The 24,825-nt window shown below is 37.4% G+C and overlaps 1 protein-coding gene across 1 annotated transcript in view; it reads right to left on the bottom strand.

Annotated features, from left to right (window-relative positions):
• LOC111613705 (TATA box-binding protein-like protein 1) overlaps positions 1-10,907 on the bottom strand; it is a 37,165-nt gene extending 26,258 nt beyond the window's left edge. Inside the window, exon 1 of the mRNA XM_023355046.1 lies at positions 10,447-10,907. Coding sequence (XP_023210814.1) covers positions 10,447-10,623 — 177 coding nt within the window. The 5' untranslated portion in view covers positions 10,624-10,907. The remainder of the gene's footprint in view (positions 1-10,446) is intronic.
• Between the last annotated feature and the right edge of the window lie 13,918 nt (positions 10,908-24,825).

Here is a 24,825-nt window from a genome sequence, read left to right as displayed (position 1 = left end):
CAGTATGTAAATTAGGTACCGTAAGTCTAATACAGTACTGTAATTTTATACATTTCTTGTGAAAGAAACATTTCTTATTCAACGGCCATAAAAATTATTTCTATTAATGATGTCTCCAAAGTTCAACAAATTTTTCGCAGAAAAATAATTTATCAGAAAATGTGCCCGCCGTTTGGTGCGCTGCTCCGTGATGAAAACAAGCTTAAACAATAGTGTCGTTGAACGGTGCACACTCGTTAAGTAATCCTACAATTTTTTGTTTATAACATAGTTTATACGGCTTATTCCCAAAAAATTATACGTGTTTTGGAAATGAGTCAAATTAGTCTAGAATCAAATAATTTTATGGAAGAAAACCTTTCAAACAGCCGTAGTCCATAAACTGCACACATGCCGGGCTGTGATTGGCTCATGTATTTAAGGATTCCTACATGTATAAGAATTCCTACAATTATAAAGTGGAACGTATCTACTGCGTTATAGGGGAGGTCAACTGTAGTTAAGACTAGCTCTCCAGGTTTGTTTCAATATTATCTACATGATATTATGATGTTTGGTAACAGAAACACTGGTGTAACCAAGGAGATGCCGAGGGGGTCTTCATGAGGTACCAGATCCCTGGAAAAACAGTCTTTCTAGGGATCTGCTATCTCAATATGAGACTAATAGGGAATGCGACTATCCCTGACAGCCATACAGCACCCAGAACAAACTGTCATACTGTTTATCAAGCCTTTGGAGCTATAAATTCCATTCCTCCAAAAGAAATTTTAGCTGTTTGCTGGGAGGGACAAACTGCAATTACCCTCCATAAAATATCTCAGACACACTCAATCATATTTAGGTCCATAGATCTAGCTGGCCATCTGCAAATAACCTCCTCTTCAAGGAAACTGTAACCAGAAGAGCTGTATGTGGCTTAGTGTTGTCATCTATAAAAAATGAACTGGAGGCGATGGCACCCCAAAAAATCTTCACATACAGCTTAAGGATCTCCTCTTTATAGTGCAGAGAGGTCACAGATCCCTCTCAGAAAGACATGTAGCCATTCAACAACAAGATGCCTCCACCATAGTAGTCATTTTCCCATGTTGAAAGGTTGATATCATGTCCCACAATCACTGCAGATGTTAAATGTTGAGTCAAGAACTAGTTTACAAACTATATCTTGACTCATCAAAGAATATAATAAGGATCCATTAGTCCTATGTCAAGAGTTGATGTTCATAGTACCAAGAAAGATGGGTTTCACTGGTTATCTAGCATAAAGTCTCTTCTCTGCTAGCTTTATGTACCAGTACACAGTATGTCTCAATATCAATACAGTGGGTGATCAGTTAACGAACAGTTCGGATAGCGAGCAAATCGGATAAACACTTTCGCAAAAGGTTTTTATGATCAGACAATGAATACATGTTTGGATAATGAACAAGTAATCAGTAGATAACAATTAAAAATCTCAAAAATGTAATTTTAAATATATATAATTTTATAAAATCATTGACATTTGTAAACAACTTGCTTTCTGCAATAAAGATAATGTAAGTGTAATGCAAATATGTAAATTATTGAATTAATATAAATATTCTGTCACTTTCTGACTTAATATTAAAACAAAATACTGTTCTTAAAACATACTATAATCTAGGATTCTAAAACATTTATATCACTTACAGAAAAACCTGTCTTCTCTGTAAATTTAAACAAGTTTTCAATTAAATAATACAGTGGAACCTTGCTTAATGAGCACCTCTCATAATGAGTAATTCATATAACAAGCAAAAAACAATTTTTTTTTTAAATGACTAGCTTAACGAGCAATGAGAATAGGGGACATCCCAGATTATGTGCATATTACATCAGTCTGTTTTTTGCACTCGTTCTGCTAGCATCTTAAATGTTGCTTGTGATCACACATTTTTCCAAATTGTGTTCAGACATATTGCTTATAAACATCATAGCCCATTATATAATAAACATACCAAACAAATTCTTGGGCTATGTAAAGGCTATAATTAAATATTATTAGAAATTAAATAATTTGACTAGATGTAGGCAGTTATGCGGTCATCTCGTATTAAATTTAATGACCAATTCCAAATTAAATTTTGATTTTATTTGTGTTTTCTACAAATCAAATTTGCATTCCAGGTTGGTTCATTCCACACTAGAAGAAAAGATGATGATGATTCACGCTTCTTAAAAATGTATATTGTATAATTTTCTTTGAATAAACATTTTACATAAAATATTTGACTACTTTTTTCAGCATGTAACGCATTATCATATTTTACATTAATTTATATGGAAAAAATTGTTTTGCTTAATGAGTATTTCACATTACAAGTAAGATTCTGAAACAAATTATGTTCATTAAGCAAGGTTCCACTGTAATTTATAAGAAAATGACATAGGAAAGACACTCTAGATTATATTGTGAAATATCAGCAGTCCTGTTGATCCAGAAAACTATTTCACTAAGTATCTGGAAGTCTAGTCTTTACTTCTAATAATATCAAAGTTTTGGTATCCAATAGCAACAAAAAGCTTATATGAAATATTTGAAGTTATATCATGCATAAATATATTGTATTTTAGTCCCTTAGGCTGTAATATGCAGTTTGATGTTTGAATATACACCATAAGACTTGTTACTATTGGATACTGAAATTTTAGCATAATTGATAATACAATAGACCCCCGATAACGTGGGTTCATACAATGTAGATTCATATATCGCGGCGAAAAAATTGCGACTGTATTTGTATAAAGACACTAAAAGAGACTCGGAAAATGTGGTAAAACGTCATTGCTGACTTGTGTCGCGACAGGATTGGTCGAATCTACTTACATGCTACGGAGAGTTTAGGCGAGTAAGTTGAGTTTACTGTCGTCTGTACAGTATATAAATTAGGTACTGTAAGTCTAATACAGTACTGTAATTTTATACATTTCTTGTGAAAGAAACATTTCTTATTCAACGCCCATTAAAATTATTTATATTAATGATGTCTCCAAAGTTCAACGAATTTTTCGCAGAAAAATAACTTATCAGAAAACATACCCGCCATTTGGTGCGCTGCTCCGCGACTAAAACAAGCTTAAGCAATGGCGTCATCGAACGGTGCACACTCGGTAAGTAATCCTACAATTTTTTGTTTATAGCATAGTTTATACAGATTATTCCCAAAAAATTATACATATTTTAGAAATATTGAGTCAAATTAGTCTAGAATCGATTAATTTTATGGAAAAAAAACCTTTCAAACAGCCGTAGTCCATAAACTGCACACATGCCGGGCTGTGATTGGCTCATGTATTTAAGGATTCCTACATGTATAAGAATTCCTACAATTATAAAGTGGAACGTATCTACTGCGTTATAGGGGAGGTCAACTGTAGTTAAGACTAGCTCTCCAGGTTTGTTTCAATATTATCTACATGATATTATGATGTTTGGTAACAGAAACACTGGTGTAACCAAGGAGATGCCGAGGGGGTCTTCATGAGGTACCAGATCCCTGGAAAAACAGTCTTTCTAGGGATCTGCTATCTCAATATGAGACTAATAGGGAATGCGACTATCCCTGACAGCCATACAGCACCCAGAACAAACTGTCATACTGTTTATCAAGCCTTTGGAGCTATAAATTCCATTCCTCCAAAAGAAATTTTAGCTGTTTGCTGGGAGGGACAAACTGCAATTACCCTCCATAAAATATCTCAGACACACTCAATCATATTTAGGTCCATAGATCTAGCTGGCCATCTGCAAATAACCTCCTCTTCAAGGAAACTGTAACCAGAAGAGCTGTATGTGGCTTAGTGTTGTCATCTATAAAAAATGAACTGGAGGCGATGGCACCCCAAAAAATCTTCACATACAGCTTAAGGATCTCCTCTTTATAGTGCAGAGAGGTCACAGATCCCTCTCAGAAAGACATGTAGCCATTCAACAACAAGATGCCTCCACCATAGTAGTCATTTTCCCATGTTGAAAGGTTGATATCATGTCCCACAATCACTGCAGATGTTAAATGTTGAGTCAAGAACTAGTTTACAAACTATATCTTGACTCATCAAAGAATATAATAAGGATCCATTAGTCCTATGTCAAGAGTTGATGTTCATAGTACCAAGAAAGATGGGTTTCACTGGTTATCTAGCATAAAGTCTCTTCTCTGCTAGCTTTATGTACCAGTACACAGTATGTCTCAATATCAATACAGTGGGTGATCAGTTAACGAACAGTTCGGATAGCGAGCAAATCGGATAAACACTTTCGCAAAAGGTTTTTATGATCAGACAATGAATACATGTTTGGATAATGAATACTTTACTGAACAAACATAAAAAGAAGTGACAAAAAATAACAAATACTGATTGATTTTCCCTTGTCTTCATGTAACAATTTGAAACCGTTTGGAACACAGGAAATGTCAACATCGATGTTCAACCCGATACCAATCAGATAATATCCCTCCGAATTTTGAAACTCTCCTTTGTAATTCCAGCTTTTTGTTTATGTTTCTGAAAAATAATTTTTTATAGTCTTCACAAGACTGTCGGATGGGTACTCATTAAGTTTTGCATAGGGGTTTATTTACGAAAGGCGAAAGTTTAACTGTCCCATCAAATATTTGTTAATGTTTTAATACCAAATTTCGAATTTCATCCTGGCCTTGCATTTAAATAATTTTTTGTGGGCTAGTTGATTTCTGTTCTCTAAATTTTTTAAAGTGCTTTTCTGAACTTTTTATTTAAAAAAGAAACTGATAATATTATGGAGCCTAAAAAGAGAAGTGTCAAGAACTGTACTCACCGTAGAAACCAAGTAAGAGATAATAGCCAAGGTAAAAAGTGGGCACAAGATGTCTTATGTTGCTAGGCAGTATGGCTTGAACAGTTCTACAGTAGGCACAATCTTAGCTATGAAAGATATATCAAGAAGTCTCAAGCTGCTAATGGAGTAATAAATAGTCATATATGAGAAATAAAGAGCATTTTAGAGCTCATAATGGAACCTGAAACTGATCTGACGACAGAAGAACTCCAAGAACTCTCAAATGAACAACACCAAGAAACTCAGCAAGATGTGATTTTTTTTTAAAAAGAAAAAGATGAAAGAGAACCATGTCGACATCTGCTACTAAAGATCTTTTGAAGTGGGAGGATATAAGAACAACGATCATCCAAGTGGCATCCAAACCAGAATAAGGTTAATGGGGTTGGGATCTCTACAATTACAATACTATTAATTACTTCTGAAAGATCATGAAAAAAGAGAAAAGTAATCGACATTGGACAGATTCTTTAACCCCCACAAATGGAAAAAGCATGACTAATAAAAATGCAAGTCTGTGTATATATGTATTTTTACTATTACATATAAATAAATGTAGTAAAAAAGTATATATTTTTTATTTTTTGGGAGTCTCTGGAACAAATTACAGTAGATCCCCCTATAAGACGGTAGATACGTTCCGTTCTTTATGAATCAATTTTGTAGGAATCATAGTTTACGGACTACGGCTTTTTGAAAGGTTTTCTTTCGTAAAATTAATCGATTCTAGAGTAATTTGACTCAACATTTCCAAAATACGTATATTTTTTTGAAAATAATCCGTATAAACTACGTTATAAACAAAAAATTGTAGGATTGCTTACCGAGTGTGTACCGTTCGACTACGCCCGTTGCTAAAGCTTGGTTTCGTCGCGGAACAGCGCATCAAACCGCGGCCGCGATTTCTGATATTATTTTTCTGCGAAAACTTCGTTGACCTTTGGAGACATCCTTAATATAAATAATTTTTATGGCCGTTAAATAAGAAATGTTTCTTTCACAAGAAATGTATAAAATTACAGTACTGGACAGACGATAGGTCGCCTAACTCGCCGTAGCGTGACGCTAGACGGCGAAAAATATATATTTAATTATAATAAAGTTACAATAAATTAAGTTAATATATAATTATATATACAGTACCTAATTTATATATAATTAATATATAATTATATGTACAGTACCTAATTTATATATAATTTATATAATACTGTCCAGACGATAGAAATCTCTCCGTAGCGTGGCGCTACGGACGGCGGGTAAGTAGTTCGGCTGCCCGATGACGTTTTACGTATTATAGGAGTTATTTTTACCGTTGTTTACGGATAATGCCACAATTTTTATAGGAATCATAACTATAGGAAACGGTTTTATAGGGGGATCTACTGTAATCAAATTCCCATAAAAATCTATGGTAAATCGATAATCTGTTAACAAACAAAGTCTTGGAACGAATTATGTTCGTTAACCGATCACCAGTGTATTTCAGCTTTTTAATATGCATTTTTCCTCAGTTACTTTCAATAGAAATGATAATTCAATTTATAATAAGATTGTTGATTGAGATAATTCAATTTGTCATGCAAAAATTATATACATTTTTTTCAGAATGATAGCACTTTCAATTTATTGTGCCAAATGTGTTTGTTACTTTAATTTGGACATCGGTATATTATAATTATCATTAGTTAGGCCTATTAGAAAATGATAACCTCTAAAAACTTTACAGGCATAAATATTTAAAACTTCTTAAATATAATTTTATTTTAAAATTATTAAGCTAGCTTTATAACTTATAGCATTCTCATTAGCTATTGTATAGAGTAGCCACAAAATTCTTACTAGGAATTGCATTATTTGGTAAACTGGTTAAATCAGTTAAAAAAATGCATTGGTAAATTTACCAGTAATATAATTTACTTTACTGGAAAATTTGTTAAAAATAGATGCATATGTAATAATTTTTTGAAAACACTTTCACATATATTTAGTTTTATATATTAACATCATAGAAGTGTCATATATTTTTTACAAGACTATGTCTTGTTTATAAAATCGTACTGCCACTCGTTCTTATCAGCCTAGAGGTATGAAGAAGTAGGCCTACATGGCGAGAGTTGATATTTGGCACAGAGTATTAGGTGCCCAAATCATTTGTGCATAAAAAAAAATCCAGACTCGTAGGTAGTCAGGGGACCGAGAATCGAGTCAAAATAAAATACAAAATGGTGACCCTCTTCTACAAACAGGCAAAACAGCCACCTCACCCCACCGAAGTCGGATAGGGGAGAGTACCACCCGCAGTCATTCTAAGAAGTGAACTCTGACCTTAGGACTGAACATGTAGTTTCTTCTATGTTAAATAAAATTTGTAATCTAATTTTGTAAATTTGGGAGTGCTTCAAATATGACATTAAAATGGTTTTATATCATTACAAGTGGGTTTTTTTAACATTATCTAGTACAGTAGATCCCCCTATAAAACCGTTTCCTATAGTTATGATTCCTATAAAAATTGTGGCAGTATCCGTAAACAACGGTAAAAATAACTCCTATAATACATAAAACGTCATCGGGCAGCCGAACTACTTTCCCGCCGTCCGTAGCGTGGCGCTACGGACGTTTAGGCGTATAAATTGAGTTTAGTATCGTCTGTTCATATAATTATATATAAATTAGGTACTGTACATATAATTATATATTAATTATATATAAATTAGGTACTGTATATATAATTATATATTAACTTAATTTATTGTAACTTTATTATAATTAAATATATATTTTTCGCCGTCTAGCGTCACGCTACGGCGAGTTAGGCGACCTATCGTCTGTCCAGTACTGTAATTTTATACATTTCTTGTGAAAGAAACATTTCTTATTTAACGGCCATAAAAATTATTTATATTAATGATGTCTCCAAAGGTCAACGAAGTTTTCGCAGAAAAATAATATCAGAAATCGCGGCCGCAGTTTGATGCGCTGTTCCGCGACGAAACCAAGCTTTAGCAACGGGCGTAGTCGAACGGTACACACTCGGTAAGCAATCCTACAATTTTTTGTTTATAACGTAGTTTATACGGATTATTTTCAAAAAAATATACGTATTTTGGAAATGTTGAGTCGAATTAGTCTAGAATCGATTAATTTTATGAAAGAAAACCTTTCAAACAGCTGTAGTCCGTAAACTATGATTCCTACAAAATTGATTCATAAAGAACGGAACGTATCTACCGTCTTATAGGGGGATCTACTGTATAGTAAAATCGTAGGACCAATAAAAATTTGACGTTATATTAGGGTTGTCATTACATTCGATGACCTTATAATCGGGTTAAACTGTATATTGTTTTTGCAAAATAAAAAAATAATTTTGGACGATACAATAACCACGATTATTTTTTTAAAAAACGGGAACTTTTCGTTACGCATTGACAAAAATTCAACCCAGGCTGACACGCAACAGAGATAAATTTTGAAATTAGATAAGTTAATTTCATCGAAGATGCATCGTGGACGATCTCATGGTCATGGCTGGCAAAGTTTAAACGATCACGCCCAAAACCAGCGATATCAAAGAAGATAGGAGAATGAGAACGAGACCTGTCTTGAGCATCAAAGTGATTCTGTCTCCGAGACATAGTCTTGTCCCAAATACGGTTTTGCCATTTTACTTGTTATTTTTAAACCAGTGGTGCCCAAACTTTTCAACTGGCAGACCAAATTGCATATAAATCATAGGTAAGTAGGCCATACCCATCAGTGGCCAAATGGATAAAACCACTGAATACTGGTTGCAAGTTCATACCTAACTAATGGGTTATCTTTGTGGAGTTTTCTGAATTTTCTTCACATGTCTAACTTAGAAGAACCAGTTTCCCATAGAAAGTTCTCACAGGCTTGCTACCTTAATCCTTCAATCTTGAGAAGACCACAAAACATTTTGTATATTCTATGTATATCAAAAATAGGTCAATTTCTATCATTTGTAAATGAAATACATCTGCAGTCTAGATTAACATGTGCAACAGACTAGAATTGGCTTAGTGCTAATTCTAATTCTAGTGGTGTTCAACCACAGTTTAAATCAGTGGTTGAACACCACTGATTTAAACTGTGAAAGTAGTTCAAATTATTTTCTTTTAAATTATTACTTTACATTTTTTTATAACTTTTAAAGTACAGTATCATGTTACAATACTAGGCTGGATAGTTTGGAAATTTATTTCTTTACCTGTAATGCCTAGAACATTTATAGCAACTTTAGTTAAGCAGAATTTTAGTTGACAAAATGGAACAGATTTATTTGAATGTGAGCACTCAAATTTGGATTTGTCTTTGACAAACATTCAGATCATGTTTGTTATTTACACACATTCTCTCCAAACCAGACTCCTTAACAGCTTATATCAAAGCAGCCAAGGTGAGCACTCACACAGGTTACATTTTAATCATGATAACTAAAAAATTATAGAATGCTTTATTTTTCAGGTAACAAAACTTTTGCTTTTCAAAATAAAAAAATAGGAAATTCAATTAATTGCCAACTCACTGGTAATCAGCAACTAAGCAATCAGTAGTGTGTATTTGGAATCATAATTTAAAAATTTACTGTTTACCAGTAGTAAAAAAAAGTCAGTAAATAGCAATTCCCAGTCTTTATACATGTTAATTACAAATTATTTGTATACTCTCTCCAGTTTTTACAAAACTTTCAGTTTTTCTCCACATTCTTCTGGACATTAACTATTGACACGAAAGACGGAAGTCATTATGCAATTCCTGAAAGCTTTATTTAGGTGTTTAATTATTATAAAGAGGAATTGAGGAATATTCTATCACAATAACCTATATATTATTAAGACCAAACTTCAAGAGCACTTTATCAGATCCAAGTAGAATACATTGGCTGCTTTAAGCAAAGTCAGCAGTCATAACTGATCAAAGGCATTTTGTTAAGTAGCCATTACATAGTTACATCTGATGAACGAGCAACTCATGCATAAGAACAAAAAGGGACCATCATCGGTCAGTTTCAGGTAGCAACAGATAGCATAGGCCAAAATAAAAGATGCTACTAAATGTGACACCAAAATGTTTGTTTGTTTATTAAGTTATGGCAATGTAACACTTGGGTGATCTGCATAGGAGGGGATGCCTTCCAGAAGGTCTTTTTAAAGGTAAATGGCCCATATTTAGGCATTAGATGTGAAGAAAACCCAGAAAACTCCACGTTCCGGCGAGGCGCGAGCCCACGACCAAACTCCCAGCATTCAGGGAACGGAACCGCTCGGCCAGCAATGTCAAAATACCAAACAAGTTCCGAAACGGCGATACCATTGAGGACGGAAAAGTACAGGAACTGTCGAGTCTGCGAATGCAGCCATGATCTAGCAGATCTCACACGTAGGAACTTTGAGGGCCACTCTATTGTAGACATTAAACGATTTTAAGCCGTAATTTCCTTAGAAATAAGGACTTAAATCTCTAAATTAACAAGAAATCTTAGTTGTATATAACATAACAGCAATTTTACTACAGCTACTTACAATTTGATGGTTCATCATATAACTTGTAAATTAAAAAAAATTCTGTATACTCACAGCATTCTCACGATGATATTCGACATTGGCTGCCGAAAGTGCAATCTCTTTGAGATTCAAATGACTACGAACATTGAAGCTACAAACGACGTTATTAATCACAATATCAATAACTGGAAGATTATGATTTTCATTTTGTTCGTCGACCGAAGTCAATTCTTCATTCACACTTTCCATTTCTTCTCTAATTAATTATTCAAATCACTAATTTTTCAACGTAGAAAGTCATTCGAGTTATTATAAAACTAAATGTTAAACAAACATTATAACCTGTCTTGTTTATAAGGAATTGTAAACGATAAATATCTTACGACGCAATGACAGAATTTATAACAATTATTACATAAAATGACGCTCATGTCTCGACTAACTTAAAAAGACAATACAAAGACTCCGCCGTCCCAACTTGTAAACAAACGATCGGAAGTTTTGAAAATGGCGAACCGTCTATCGGTTGGCCGACAGATGGCGACTGACCAAAAAAAAAAAATACAAAACCATTCTGTAGATGTGTAAATTATTGCAATTAAATGCAGCGCCGCCATATTTAGTCCTTTTTATTATTTTGTACTAGTTTAAAATATTTATATATTTGTGCATTTAATTCCGAAATCTCACAATAGGAAGTTTTTAATTTTTTTTTTTTTTTTTAAATAAAATAAAACAGTAGCCACAGTAGATTCGGGGGCGTTCTTATGCCAATTTGGTTTGTTAACTTAATCTTTTGTGCACCGGTGTATTTTAATTATCAAAAACTAGCAGGTGGGTCCGGCGTTGCTCGGGCAAAAGTAACGATAACTAAGATAAAGATTATTACGTTACGGTCAACCTTACCCGTTTTCACAGAATGCAAGAATTGGGTCCCCTTGTTTCCAGACTAATTAGAGAATTTTTAGATGGTTCTAAAAATATGTTCGATTTCCCGCAAAAACGAAAAAAACTGCATCTGCGTCTTGCACTTCGCTTTTTCTTAACAATTCCATTGTTACGTAACACTTCCATTGTTACTTAAAACTTTTATTCTTACTTAAAACTTCCATTGTTACTTAACACTTCCATTGTTACTTAGCATTTCCATTGTTACTTAACACTTCCATTGTTGATGGAAGTGTTAAGACTTAATCCTGTCTCTCTCCCCCGTGGGGAGGAATTTCAAAAAATCCCTTCTTAGTGTGCGTTCTCCTAACGTACCCTAACTGTGTACCAAATTTCAACTTTCAACTCCTAACCGTTTGGGCTCATATCCATAATGTATATAGAGTTTTAATCCTTTCTCTCTCCCCCGGGGGGAATTTCGAAAAATCCCTTCTTAGTGTGCGTTTTCATGACGTACCCTATCTGTGTACCAAATTTCAACTTTCAACTCCTAACCGTTTGGGCTCTGCGCTTATTAATATTATTATTATTATCAACCCGTCTCGATTATATATTAGATTAGGCTTATTTCATTAAACTAGTGCGGCATAAAACGTCAATTATTACGATTACCTCGGTGCCAAATCGTTCCAAAAATTTGCAGTAAAAAAAAATAGTACGAGGACTTTTAATAGTGGCAACTCTGAAATTAGAATCAAAGCCGTGTTCGGTAATGCTGAATTCTGACTTAGGGCGCGTTTGGAAATTGTAACCGGTGTAACTAGTTACACCGGTTACAATTTCCAAACGCGCTCTTAGTCAGGCTGTGTCCAGTGTCCAGTATTCTTAGTAATTCTGACTCCGCCCACCGTAAGAACTCTCACTCATTTACTCAGACTACTTTTAAAATTACTTTGCTTTCATTTTTTTTTTCATTTTTTGCTCATTTCACCCTGTGGGCCTAAGAGAGCCACTTTTAGCAAACCCATTGTTGGTTCGGCCAGACCCACAATGGGACGGCCGGGTGGTGAGAGCCGGGTCCCGACATATCCGGTCGGATCACCCCCGAAAAATTCGTAAGTATTTTTCCACTCGTCCGGATCGAAGCCAAGTCCCCGAAGCGGTAGGCTTCTATCCGGCCAGCTATGAGATTTACTGTACTTAGTGACGTCCACTCTGTCTCTCGTTTTGCTTCGTTTTCTCTTTGAAGAATTCTATACTTTTTTTTTTTACAAACGACGTATAATCGGAAACGACGTAACTCGAAACGACGTAAATCGAGGTATACCTGTAGTAATAGCTGCTCGTGCTAGATTAAATAGCTTCATTTTAAATATAAAGAAATTACTACTGTAAGGTCTCGTTTTATGCGGTGGATACGTTCTGCAGAAAAGCGCATATAAAAAATTCGCATAAAAAAAGACTTTACTTGCCTTGAAAAAGTAGGTATACGTTCCGTAATTTTCTAAAATCGCATAAAACCAAAACAACGAGTTAAAATTAACTTAAAACCGCATAAAAAAGTTTGCAGAAATTAACAGAAATAGGCTGCTTAATAAATTACTTCGAATGTCTGAAAGAAATTCATATAAAAGCTTAAAATAAACTTGTATTCAAACTTAATTCAGTTTATTTTATTGAAAAATAATATAAGGAGAATCTCCGAATTGCAAAAGCTCACTCTAAAAACAAATCACTAACATCTGGATGTGAAGAGTTAAAACCCCTTTAGTTCCTCGCCCGAATTAACTCGGGCAGGTTACATAGCGTTACACAAAACACGGTCCTTAAATTTTTGAATTTTTGGAATGTTTTTTAAGTCTCCAAATTTTTTAAAAATATTTAAAAATATACGGCCAGCTATTGTTCACCCTACTTTAAACCCTTGTCCTCCCATGACGTCTATGAGAATGCTCCGGGAAATCCAACTCCAGCTGTGTTCAACGTCATCCAGGTGTGTAAACAATGACTCATCCGTGTTAAATTTCACAGAAGGGCGAGACAAAGGAAGTTAAACTTTGAAGCTTTTTCTTCAAAATTAACGCATTTCTTTCGTTTTTTTCAATTTAAGTATTTTTTATGTTTAATTACATTTATATCAAAAATTGCTAGGAACTAAAGCGATTAAGGTAGATCTAGCTGTCCTTTACATCCATAAACGTTGTATGTCAGTGAACAAATGGAGTGAGCTTTGAGCGTTCCACGATTTTTGGAGACTGTCAATACGCGGGCTTCCTAAACAAGCCTATATGTATGTTTGTCCAAGAAATTTTTGGATGAAATACAAACCGCACAACTTCAAAATCGCATAAAAATAATCCGCATAAAAAGAGACCTTACAGTATTTTAATTTTAGTTTATTACTGTATATTTATTTTTATTTAATTTTAACTTCGTCCGCAAGTTTTCCTAGTTGCCTGGCAAAGAATAATCGTTCAATAACGCTTAAAACACTTTTAGATCTGCCCCATAAGCCTCTCAGTATTCTGACGTAATGTTATGCGTTACTGAACACGACGCTGTACAAAAACATATATGTTTCAGATTCTACCATCCTTCAATGTAGCCCCCAGCAGTGTGTAAGATTTGTTGCCAGAGATGTGAAGGGCGGAAAGCCATCGGCAGAGCCTGTTTGGTTGATCGCCCAAATAGAGCGGTCTACTGCCTGAAGAACATCTGGAATAGTTCTGAATCATCTTCCGTGCAGTGGTTCCTTCAATTTAGGGATCAAGTCGAAATCACTGGGGCTTAAGTCCGAAGAATCCGATGGATTGTAAGAGAACTTTCCAGCCTCAGAGACCGAACCGGATGGCCGAGCAGTCAAAGTGGCAGTCTACCGCTCTGGGAGACCCGGAATCGAATCCAGACTCGTCCGTCCGGATATGTCGGGCCCCGGCCTAATTTTTTTTATTTTTATTTTTTTAATGAAAGGGGTGGAAGACCAGGACTACTCAGGGGTATCGCCTGGGTGAAAAGAAAAAGGGAGAAGGGGTAATGGATAAGGGGGGTAGAAGTGTGATAGGAAAGATGGTGAAGATGAGAGAAATCGTCAGCGCGAACAACGCAGTAATATAAATAGGTGGATACATGTGCGGTATGCAAAAAGAAAGAGTGTACACGTAATTATGGCGCGTTACATATGAAAGAAAAGCTTTGTGGTTATAGAATAAATATAAATACCGGAGTTGAAAATGGTGATAGTTACAAACGGGTGCATGTTTTGCCGGTTATAACGCGGCCCCTGGTGTAGAGGTCAACTGTCGTGTGAAGAGTCCCTTGTCTGATTCCGGTTGGTGAAGTTTGGATTTAAAGCGCCGGTTTCCCGGATAAAATCGGTAAGTCCATTGTAGGTGGCACTGTTGTTGATGAGGAGATCGGGCGTGCAGGGCCAGTTGAATCCTTCAGTGAGGGCTTTGTGAATGAGTTGATCCCTCTGTGTGTCATAGAGGTTGCAATCAAAGATGAAGTGCAGGGGATCCTCTATATCGCCACTGTCACACTGACAGAAGGGGGTATCGCTGTGGTGGAATCTGTTGAGATATTGGCGAAAGTTCCCATGGCCAGTGAGGAGTTGGCTGGTGAAATAGTTGCCATTTATGTGGTTGAGAGAGAGACGGTTGGGAATGTTAGGCAGGAATTTAAAGGTAGTCCTACCAGTGTCCGCCTCTTCCCATTCCCTCTGCCACATGTGGATGAGCGTTTCTCTAATGAGATTCTTGACAGCCACCGTTGGGATGTCATCAAAGCTTGGTGTAACAGGAGAAGTGGCTGTCTCCTTAGCCAGCACATCTGCTTCCTCATTTCCTATAACACCTTGATGGGCGCGGGTCCACGAAAAGTAGACGAGGTTGCTTTTGCTTTTCTTCAGTTCGTCTATGATGAGTTGGTGGAGATGGTTACGCTGGGTTTTCTTGCTTATGCTCCAGAGAGCGGCCTGGCTGTCAGAGCAGATGCAGACCTGCTTCCCGCGGAGCTGATTGGAATTGTTGATGTAGACCAATGCTTTGTAGATGGCGTACTGTTCTGCTTGCATGATAGAGCAGTAACCTGCAAGTTTAAAGCCCTTTTTGTGGACTGGATGTGTACAGTTGCTATTTCTGTGCACGATGGCAGCGCCCGTACCAAAAAACGATTTTGACCCATCTGTGAAGATGGTGTTGGCATTGTTGATGTTGGAAACACTAGCATCAGTGAGAAGATTGACGGTAGGAGATAAAGCAGGATGCCTGCAATGCCTGTGAAGAGTAACTTGGGTGTTCTTGTGGTTAAGCATGAGGGTTTGTTGCATATCCAGGCTGGGAAGGATGCCAATATTTAGATAACTTATTAGCTCAGTCTTCGTACGATCTGAGAGACTGAGGTTGGTGAGATACCAACTAGCTGCATTGGCCTTTACGCTTAGATGTATTGGAGGGATGCCAGTAATCACCTGTAGGGCAGATGTGGGGGCAGTCCTGTAGGCCTTGGTGATCTTGAGGAGGCTGACACGTTGAGCCTTTAGAAGCTTACGCTTTACGTAAACTTTATCCACTGCGTCCCCCCAAAAGGGCGCGCCATAAAGGATGGCCGGCTCTATGGCCAGGCGATAGATATTTGTTAAGTTCTTGCTGTTGAGGCCCCAGTTTTTTCCTGCGAGAAAGCAGAGAAGGTTCGAAAGTTTTATGGCCTTGTCACAAACGTTTTTTATGTGAATATTCCAATTCAAACCCTGATCGATAGTGATGCCCAAGTATTTTATGCTATCACTATATCTTATCCTAGTACCTCCTATTTTGATTGTGTGTGGTTTCTTGAGTTGAGTCCCTTTTGACATTAGCATGCAGGTAGTCTTATCTAGGTTAATGGATAGTTTATTAAAGTTGCTCCACTCTAAAATTTGGTTAAGAAAAGAATTGGCCTCTTGCAGCAATTTCTTACTGTTTTTATTGGACATCATAACCAAGGTATCGTCGGCATAACCCTGGGTAGCCCAGGTGCCGGTAGTCGTGTTAGGGACAATGTCAAGAAGGCTGTTGTACATAATGTTCCAAAGGCCGGGCCCTGAACGGGAACCCTGGGGGCAACCCCGGGCAACAGGCCAGAGGACAGGTGTGCCCAACTCGTGAAAACCAGCAGTACGGTCCTTCAGATAGCTGGTGAGCAGCTTGAATAGGTTTTGTGGACAGTTAAAGGTCTTGAGCTGCGAAAGAAGGGATGGCCACCACAGAGAGTTAAATGCGTTCCTGTAATCTATTGAGATCAACACTACGTGCTCTTCGTTTTTCCAGGCACTGCCTATGAATTGGATTACCCTGTGGATAGCATGATAGGTGGAGCTCCCTTGGACAAAGCCAAATTGATGGGGATGCAGGTGGTTGTTATTCATGAGATGGTAGTTAATCCTATTGATTAGAAGTCCATCGAGAACCTTGCCCAGTATGGGCAGAAGGCTAATTGGCCTCAGATCTGTGGCTTTTACTGAGTTGGGAGACCCTATTTTGGGTATGAATTTCACAACAGCATGTTTCCAGCATTTTGGAAATTGATGTCTGGTGAGGCACAAGTTGAAGCTAAGGACGAAGGCGATAGGAATGGCTTTGAATGCCCTTTTCACCATACGGGCCGTAATCCCATCAATGCCGGGGGCCTTATTGTTCCGTAAAGAATTGATAGCAGTGGCCACCTCTGTGAAAGTGAACGGGATGTCGTCGTCAGTGATAGGTGGGTAGAGGACTTCTCTCCTGATATTCCTCTGCTCTGGGTTATCTTCCTCTTGGTCGTCTGGAGGGAAATGGGTAGTAAAAAGATGTTTAATCGTATCATCCAGATCAGTGGTGTACCCACCGTCCACTTTCTCCATATTGGCTGGGATGCCGATGTTTTTCCTGGGCTTCATGATGATGTGATAGGGGTCACTCCAAGTGGTTTTATTCCCTATTTCCGAGCAGTATTTGCGCCACGCGTTCGTGCGTGCTTTGTTTATCTCGGTTTTGTAAGCGTTTAATTTCTGGATATACTCTTGCTTTTTCTGTTGTTTGAGGGTGGGATCATTTTCCCTTACAAAGGATCTCCGATGCCTGCGGACACTGTTTCTTTGGGCATCGAGAGCATCGTTCCACCAATGGGCATTCCTATGTTTGTTTTCCTTCATTATGGTGGAGTTTGAAAAAGCATTACTAATGCTAGCATTAAGATGCTCTGCCAGCTCGTCTGCATCATTAATATCAGATAGTTCATGGTAGATTGGATTAGCCCAGTAAGTGTGAAACAATTCATCAAATAAGTTCCAGTCAGTGGCTTTCCTAGTGTACCTAGTTGTTTCCTTCACAGGATCGTTGCTTTTAATGACAGTTTTGATGTACCTGTGATCACTCACACTGTCTTCCTCCATAGTGGTGCAGAGATCCACAAGGGGGTGTGCCTGGTGGTTGGCAAAGCAGATGTCAATCCAGCTTTTTCCCCTTGCACAGAAAAAAGTGGGGAGAGGGCTGGAGTTAAGCGAAACTAAGTGGTTCCTAGACGCAAATTCGCTAACCTTGTACCCTCTGCTGTCCTCCACTGGGCTGTGCCAGATGGGTGACTTTGCATTAAAGTCCCCCCCAACCAGCCAAGGAAACGAGCCAATTTTGTCGTTAATTCTCTGCAAGTCCTGAATAAGGTGGTCAATGGATTTGAACGGAGAACAGTAGACAGAAGTAAGATAGATAATCATGTCGTGGTGTTTTATATATGCAGTGGTGGCGTAACTAGTCGACAGTTCCGGGCAGTAGACAGTGTTTATGTTTTTGTTGCAAGTGAGGATGCCAGTCTTGGTCCCATCACTGTTGCTGTTAGGAGGAAGGATGTTCCATCCTCCAAAACGAACGATAGCTTTATTCACGAGATATGGTTCTTGTAGAAGGATAATGTCCGTGTTATGCTCTTCTGCCATCTTTATCACCAGTGAGGAAGCAGCCTTAGCCCTTTGGACATTGATTTGAAGGATATTTAGTTTGAATTGGGAATTATTAGCAGGATTACTCATGTTGGGAGTCCTTAGTGGGATATTATTACTCGAATATGATATACAGTTGAGCCTACCAGCCATAATTGGTTCGTTTAACTGCTAAGGTCTTCATCTTCTTGGTTATTGCGCATTCCTGGCTGTAAGCTGCGTGGTCAGTTGGCATCCTTTGCTCTTTTGGTAAGCTTTTGTTCGCTTGCCTGCAATTTATGCAGCAGGGAACCTCGTCTCTTTTGGCGCATTCAGCGAAACGGTGACTCCTGGCACAATGGCTACATCTTTGTAATTCGACGCAATCTTTCGCCGTATGAGCAAATCCACAACATTTGTAACATCGAAGCAGTGGTATGTAATCATCTACTTTGATGCTCCCCCAAGAGATGGAAATGTGCTTCGCTGTAATTAGTGTATCTCGAACTGTTGGAGATACCATGAGGATAATGTGGCGGCATCCCTCCCGCACCCTTCCCTTTGACAGGGAGAAGCTTACCTGGCACTGGCTCGCGAACGAGTCCCACGTTAAGTTATTCCAAAGCAATCTGTTTTGTTTATAAATCATTTCCGTGACTTTGTCGTCTTGTATGGAGTTAGGGGTATTTATGAGGATTACCCGAGGTTTTCTTTTTCTGTCAGATGACAGTTTACCTTTTCTTTTACAGTGGGAATGTTCTCAATCGCCATTCTTAATTTCTCCCCTTCTGTAGGGCTTCCCACCCTTAGGCACAGTCCATCCCTTTTAACACGGTAAACCGACTTGACTCCCACCTGCAGGTCTTGTGGGTGAACATTGTCCAGAATATCGTTTTTAAGTTCTTCCATATTGATATTTTCTTCCCCTTGTTTCGGGTAGATAAGCAGGGCGTGGTTACCTCCAGTTCCCTCTGTGTCCACTTTGTTGTAAAGGGTTCTTGATATGACCCTAGTAGTGCTGCTGGGGCGTGTGTTGAGCTTTGTAACCTCGGCATACGATTGCCTGATAGCACTCCGCTCCGCATTTGTTGCCTCAGGTTTGTTGCGCAGTTCTGAGACGATCCCATATAATTGGTTTACGGCGGCAAATAACAGAGAGGCCTGTTCTCTGATCTGGAGCCGTTCCTCTGAACTGAAGCCTTTGTTCCTCCCCTTCTTTACCGTGTCAGTGGTGTTTTCCGGACACAAGTCCATTATTCTCCCCAGCTGCATAGCAGCAGACTTGATAATGGAGTCTTCGAAATTAGTTAAATGTTGTTGACTAGGCTCTCCTGAGCTCTCCATGGGTGCCTCGTAAAGTAAATAGACAGTAGACTATGCACCTTCAATAAATTAAAAATTAATAAACAAATAACGGGTTGCTGAATGTTGCGATAACAAAAACCCTTTAAAGCCACCTGTTTGCCTCCAAGCAAAGGAAATGTGGTGACAAAAACTTGTATATAGCAGCGAGTGACACTGAACAAAGGAGCTTCCTGGAATGTTCTGACTGCCTCGGGGCAAGCAACAAGCACGTGGACCAGACAATGCCCTTTGTTTAAAATGAAAAACTTCCTAGTCCTGTAAAGTTTTTACAAGTTGAACCAAATTTGACTGACGAAAGCAGGGTCTTAATCGGTCGTAAAAGCGATTAATAATTAATAAGTAACGGCAGGAGAGACACTTCTCGTTAAAATTACAAAAGCGGTCCACTTACACTGTAGAAATGCGGAAAGTAGGTCTGGAAGTCCACAGGGTTTCGATGTCCGTATTTCTGCGGAAAGCCAGAATAACCAAAAAACAGTGATACTAGTGTGAGCAGCACGTCTTCCCAAGTCCAGCGATATATAATTCACGCACTAAAGACCGAGAAATCCACCGATAACTTCGCAAAAACGGGAGCACAGCAAAACGTGACCTCCGACTTCCTACGACAATATGAACAGAACCCCCCGGCCTAATTACCCAGCAGCCCCATTGTGGGCCTGGCCAATATCCGACTTCCTACGACAATATGAACAGAACCCCCCGGCCTAATTACCCAGCAGCCCCATTGTGGGCCTGGCCAAATCCGTAATGACGGATTTGGCCAGGCTAATGGGGCCTTCTTATTGACCACAGGGCGGAAAGAGTTAAAAAAAAAAGAAACCCTGTTCTATAATGGAAGAAACAAGGTATTCCATCCATAGTAATTTGTTAGTTGGTTAATGTCGACTTCCAAATATATCATTTCAGTTTTGTTTCCTTTACTGAAATACGGTGTTTATCTTTTCCTCTTCCCTCGATTATTCTGCCATTTCTCAGATTCTTCTTCCGTTATTTCTTCTATAACTAAGCAAAATTTCGGTATTTTCCTCAGGAAATGCCTGTGATATGAAAATGGCGTCTGAATTCCGGACGAACAACAATGGCGTTTGTATTGTCGATTCAATAACAATCGCCGATAAAACTGAAAACTTCTTCCGTCACGGTCTTCTGCATTGTAAAATTTCGTGAAAAATTTACTCGAATATTAAAGAATTTAAAAAATTGGCTTTCGTAATGTTTTAATCCTTTTGTTCTAAAAAGAAAGTCTCCAATTACATTCTGTACGAGGGAGAGAAAGGAAAAGTAAAACAAAATTAAAAGTTTGTCTTAATGAACTATAAATACTAACTTCTGTTGCTGAAAAATGTTTATTAAACAAAACACAAACGTTTTCAATCTAATACAATAGGCCATCTTCAGGTGTAACTGAATTCGAACGCCTTTTTCAATCAATTTTAACGACCAAACATCTTACATTTAAATTTAAAACGAAAATATTAGATAAACTAGCAGATAAACCCGGCGTTACTTGGGTAAAAAATAACAACATTAGATTCTTTCGTACTTCGAACCTTTATATTATATTATAGTACTAGCAGGTGGGCCCGGCGTTGCTCGGGCAAAAGTAACGATAGCGAAGATAAAGATTATTACGTTACAGTCAACCTTACCCGTTTTCACAGAATGCAAGAATTGGGTCCCCTTGTTTCCAGACTAATTAGAGAATTTTTAGATGGGTCTAAAAATATGTTCGATTTCACAGAATGCAAGAATTGGGTCCCCTTGTTTCCAGACTAATTAGAGAATTTTTAGATGGGTCTAAAAATATGTTCGATTTCCCGCAAAAACGAAAAAAACTGCATCTGCGTCTTGCACGTCGCTTTCTCTTAACAATTCCATTGTTACGTAACATTTCCATTGTTGACACTTCCATTGTTACTTAAAACTTTTATTGTTACTTAAAACTTCCATTGTTACTTAACACTTCCATTGTTACTTAGCACTTCCATTGTTACCTAACACCGCCATTGTTACTTAACACTTCCATTGTTGATGGAAGTGTTAAGACTTAATCCTGTCTTTCTCCCCCCCGGGGGGAATTTCGAAAAATCCCTTCTTAGTGTGCGTTTTCGTGACGTACCCTATCTGTGTACCAAATTTCAGCTTTCAACTCCTAACCGTTTGGGCTCTGCACTTATTATTATTATCATTATTATCAACCCGTCTCGATTATATTATAGATAGTATTTGATTCCTACGAATGTTACCTCTAAGAAACTATTCGACTCAGTGCCGAATATCAAATAGCCATCTGACAACGAATTAAATTTTACGAAAAACGGACCAAATATTTAAACTCTGCACCCTCAAAAATCATTTATTAAATCATATTTTGTGCATGCTGGTATCCTCGTATTTTGGATTTTTCTATTCTAATGCCACCATACCGATGGGTCCGCTATGAAGAATGGAGTGTTGTGGAAGAGGGTTGAATTACATTCAATTTAATTCTATTGTTAACAGAAAAACGATGATGTACAGAGACAAGACATTGTGACGTTGTCACAATAAATAACTGCTATTTACTTTTTTTATTCCTACGTGTATTGACTTATTTTCATCCCTTCTTATAATAATAAAATAAACGAAAATACGCAACTCTTCGCTTGTCCTTCGTTATTTCCGAACGAATGGCAACTTAGAACTCACCACGAGGAGGTGGCTGCGTCAGAGTTCCACTGAGAGTTGGAAAGAATGCAACTCTCAGTGATTAACATCACTTGTGCAGCTTCATTCGTCCTAACTCGCACTTTAATAACATTTGTTTAACGTTAACAATTCTTCGTATTCTCTTCGCGATACCGTATTGTTTCCTCCAACAAAACGACGCCAACAATGGAATCATCCTGCAATGCGTTTTAAAAATTGCTTACTTTCAATAAATACGTGACGCGTTACGTCATAACATTAATCGAGTTGAATTATTTCAGTTTAAAAATTAAAATTTTTCTATTTTCTAATAAATAAAATTATTAAAATGAAATTTACAGATGTCAAGTGAATCCATTTTTTCTAACGTTATCTTGTGTTTTGGAACGTTCAAATAGGAATTCCTATTACTTAAGGTGACACCTACGGCTGCAGAAGACCCGAGAACGAGTCCAGATGGATCGTAAACCCTAAGAATCTTTCGGATGGTTGTCCGTTTGAATTTGTTGGACCCACAACAGGATTAGCTAAAATAACCCCTTTTAGTACTCACAGGGCTGAAAGAGTTAAAAAAAATTATATTTAGCTTTAATCATTATCATTATTTATAAGCAAAAGAATAATTAATTCATGCACAATACACATCATATTTATATATTATTATTGTTATTTATTAAACTAAAATAATAATTTGTTATAAGTGGCTTATGATAAATATTGTATAATTAATAGTACAGTATGCAATTAGTTTATAATATAGGCGATTCCACGTGGCATTCATGAAATTGGCACACGAGAGGCGCGAGTGGGTCAAACTTCCATTCATGCCATAATCGCTAATTATAAACGAATTATCATACGATATTTTGTGATTAGACCACACCTGTCAATAGAAAAACGTTCTTTATATCAGGGGTGGCCAACAAGTCGATCGCGATCGACCGGTCGATCGCAAAACCAATTTTGGTCGATCGCTTGCGATGTCTTGACTTAATGTGTTACACTTGTAAGTTGTAACCGAACGCAACGCGTGAACGTAACGCACAAACGCAACTGTAGTGATATCGGACCTCCTCGTTCTCCCTCAGATGCGGTTTTGTCGGTCCATGTGCAATCCATTTGCGTACAGTTGTAAAAGGGGAATAAGAAATGTAGACAAAGGGTCGTAAAACCGAAAAAAAGAAGGGACAGAGAGAGTAGGTCGGGACACGGTAGAGAGAAGAAGGGTGAAGTGGTGGTCCCCGAAAGTGACAACGTTGAGTTTCAATTTTTCTTCTGTTTAAAATGTAAGTACCTTTTCTTCGTGTTTTAAATTAAATTGTGGCTTTTCTTTTCTATCTAAACTTAGTATGTATTTCACACCTCCCTCCCCCTCGCCACTTAGACCAGGGATGGGCAACCTTTTTCTGTGTAAGGGCCGCATTTCAAAACTTTTGAACTAACGCCGGCCACATACAAGATAAAAGAGGGGGGAAAATGCCGGTAAATCACAATTATTTATTCATATATAATTATAAAATAGAATAGGTATACTTAATTTAGCTTCTAGAACTGATGTAAACGTAATGTATCAAAAATATTTGATTAAATATTAGTCACTGCTAGTTTTAAATTAGTTTCGAGGTGAGTCTGTTAGCCGGTTTCTCGTTTTAATTTTTACTAAATTCATTGCAGGAAAAACTATTCACACACATAAGTTGTAGAAAATAACGTTTGAATTTTTGCTGCATACTATAAGTTAATGTTATTTTTACGAACAAAAAATAAAATATTTGAGTCTGTTTTTATTAATAAAGAAACATTCTACGTAATTTATTTGTTTAAAAAAATCGGATAAAGGGGCCCACTTTAAGCTAGGAAATTGATATATTTATACACATTTTATGCGATTCGGGCCGCGGAATGCCCATCGCTGACTTAGATTATGCCTACGACAACGAGTCGATCGCGACACATTTTTAAGATAAAAAGTAGATCTTATGTACACAAAAGTTGGCCATTCCTGCTTTATATGGCCACTCATTATAAGCTCTCTTAGGCTAATTTTCATCCAGAGTATGCGGCACAAGCACTGATAGCATTATTGTCCTTTGAACTGTAGATTCGTGTACACTACGTATATTGTAATTCTTTAATTTATAATATAAACTAACAACATTCAAACAAAACTTGCGTACGGGGAAGAACTGAGCTCGATTTCGTTCTGTTGAAAAATTGATTATTTGCCAGAACTGCTTTAAATAGGCCAATAATTCGTGTGCTGGATTAGACAATGACGCTAAAGATGCTATTCTCATCAGTAAATTTTGTATGTGTGTTTCCTTTACTACACTGGTGTGCAGAACTTAAGCAACGATGTAATTTTTAAGCAGACAACCATGAAATCGTAGAAAAGGGCTTGTTGCGATCAGTACAATGAACATCCAATTCACTAGAAAGGTGACTTGTATACAAGAAGAAAACATCACGGGTGAAATGGGGGCATGCAAAACGTGTGCAGTCAGCACGTCCAGTGAAAGACTGCAATAAACAGGCTTTGATTCTATACTGTATGCGTTCTATTCATTTTTGAATTA

Source organism: Centruroides sculpturatus, unplaced genomic scaffold (genome assembly GCF_000671375.1).
Source record: "Centruroides sculpturatus isolate CEXI.00-Female unplaced genomic scaffold, Cexi_2.0 scaffold1770, whole genome shotgun sequence".
In the NCBI taxonomy this organism is placed as follows: Eukaryota; Metazoa; Arthropoda; class Arachnida; order Scorpiones; family Buthidae; genus Centruroides; species Centruroides sculpturatus.
This window is presented reverse-complemented; position numbering and strand designations above follow the sequence as displayed.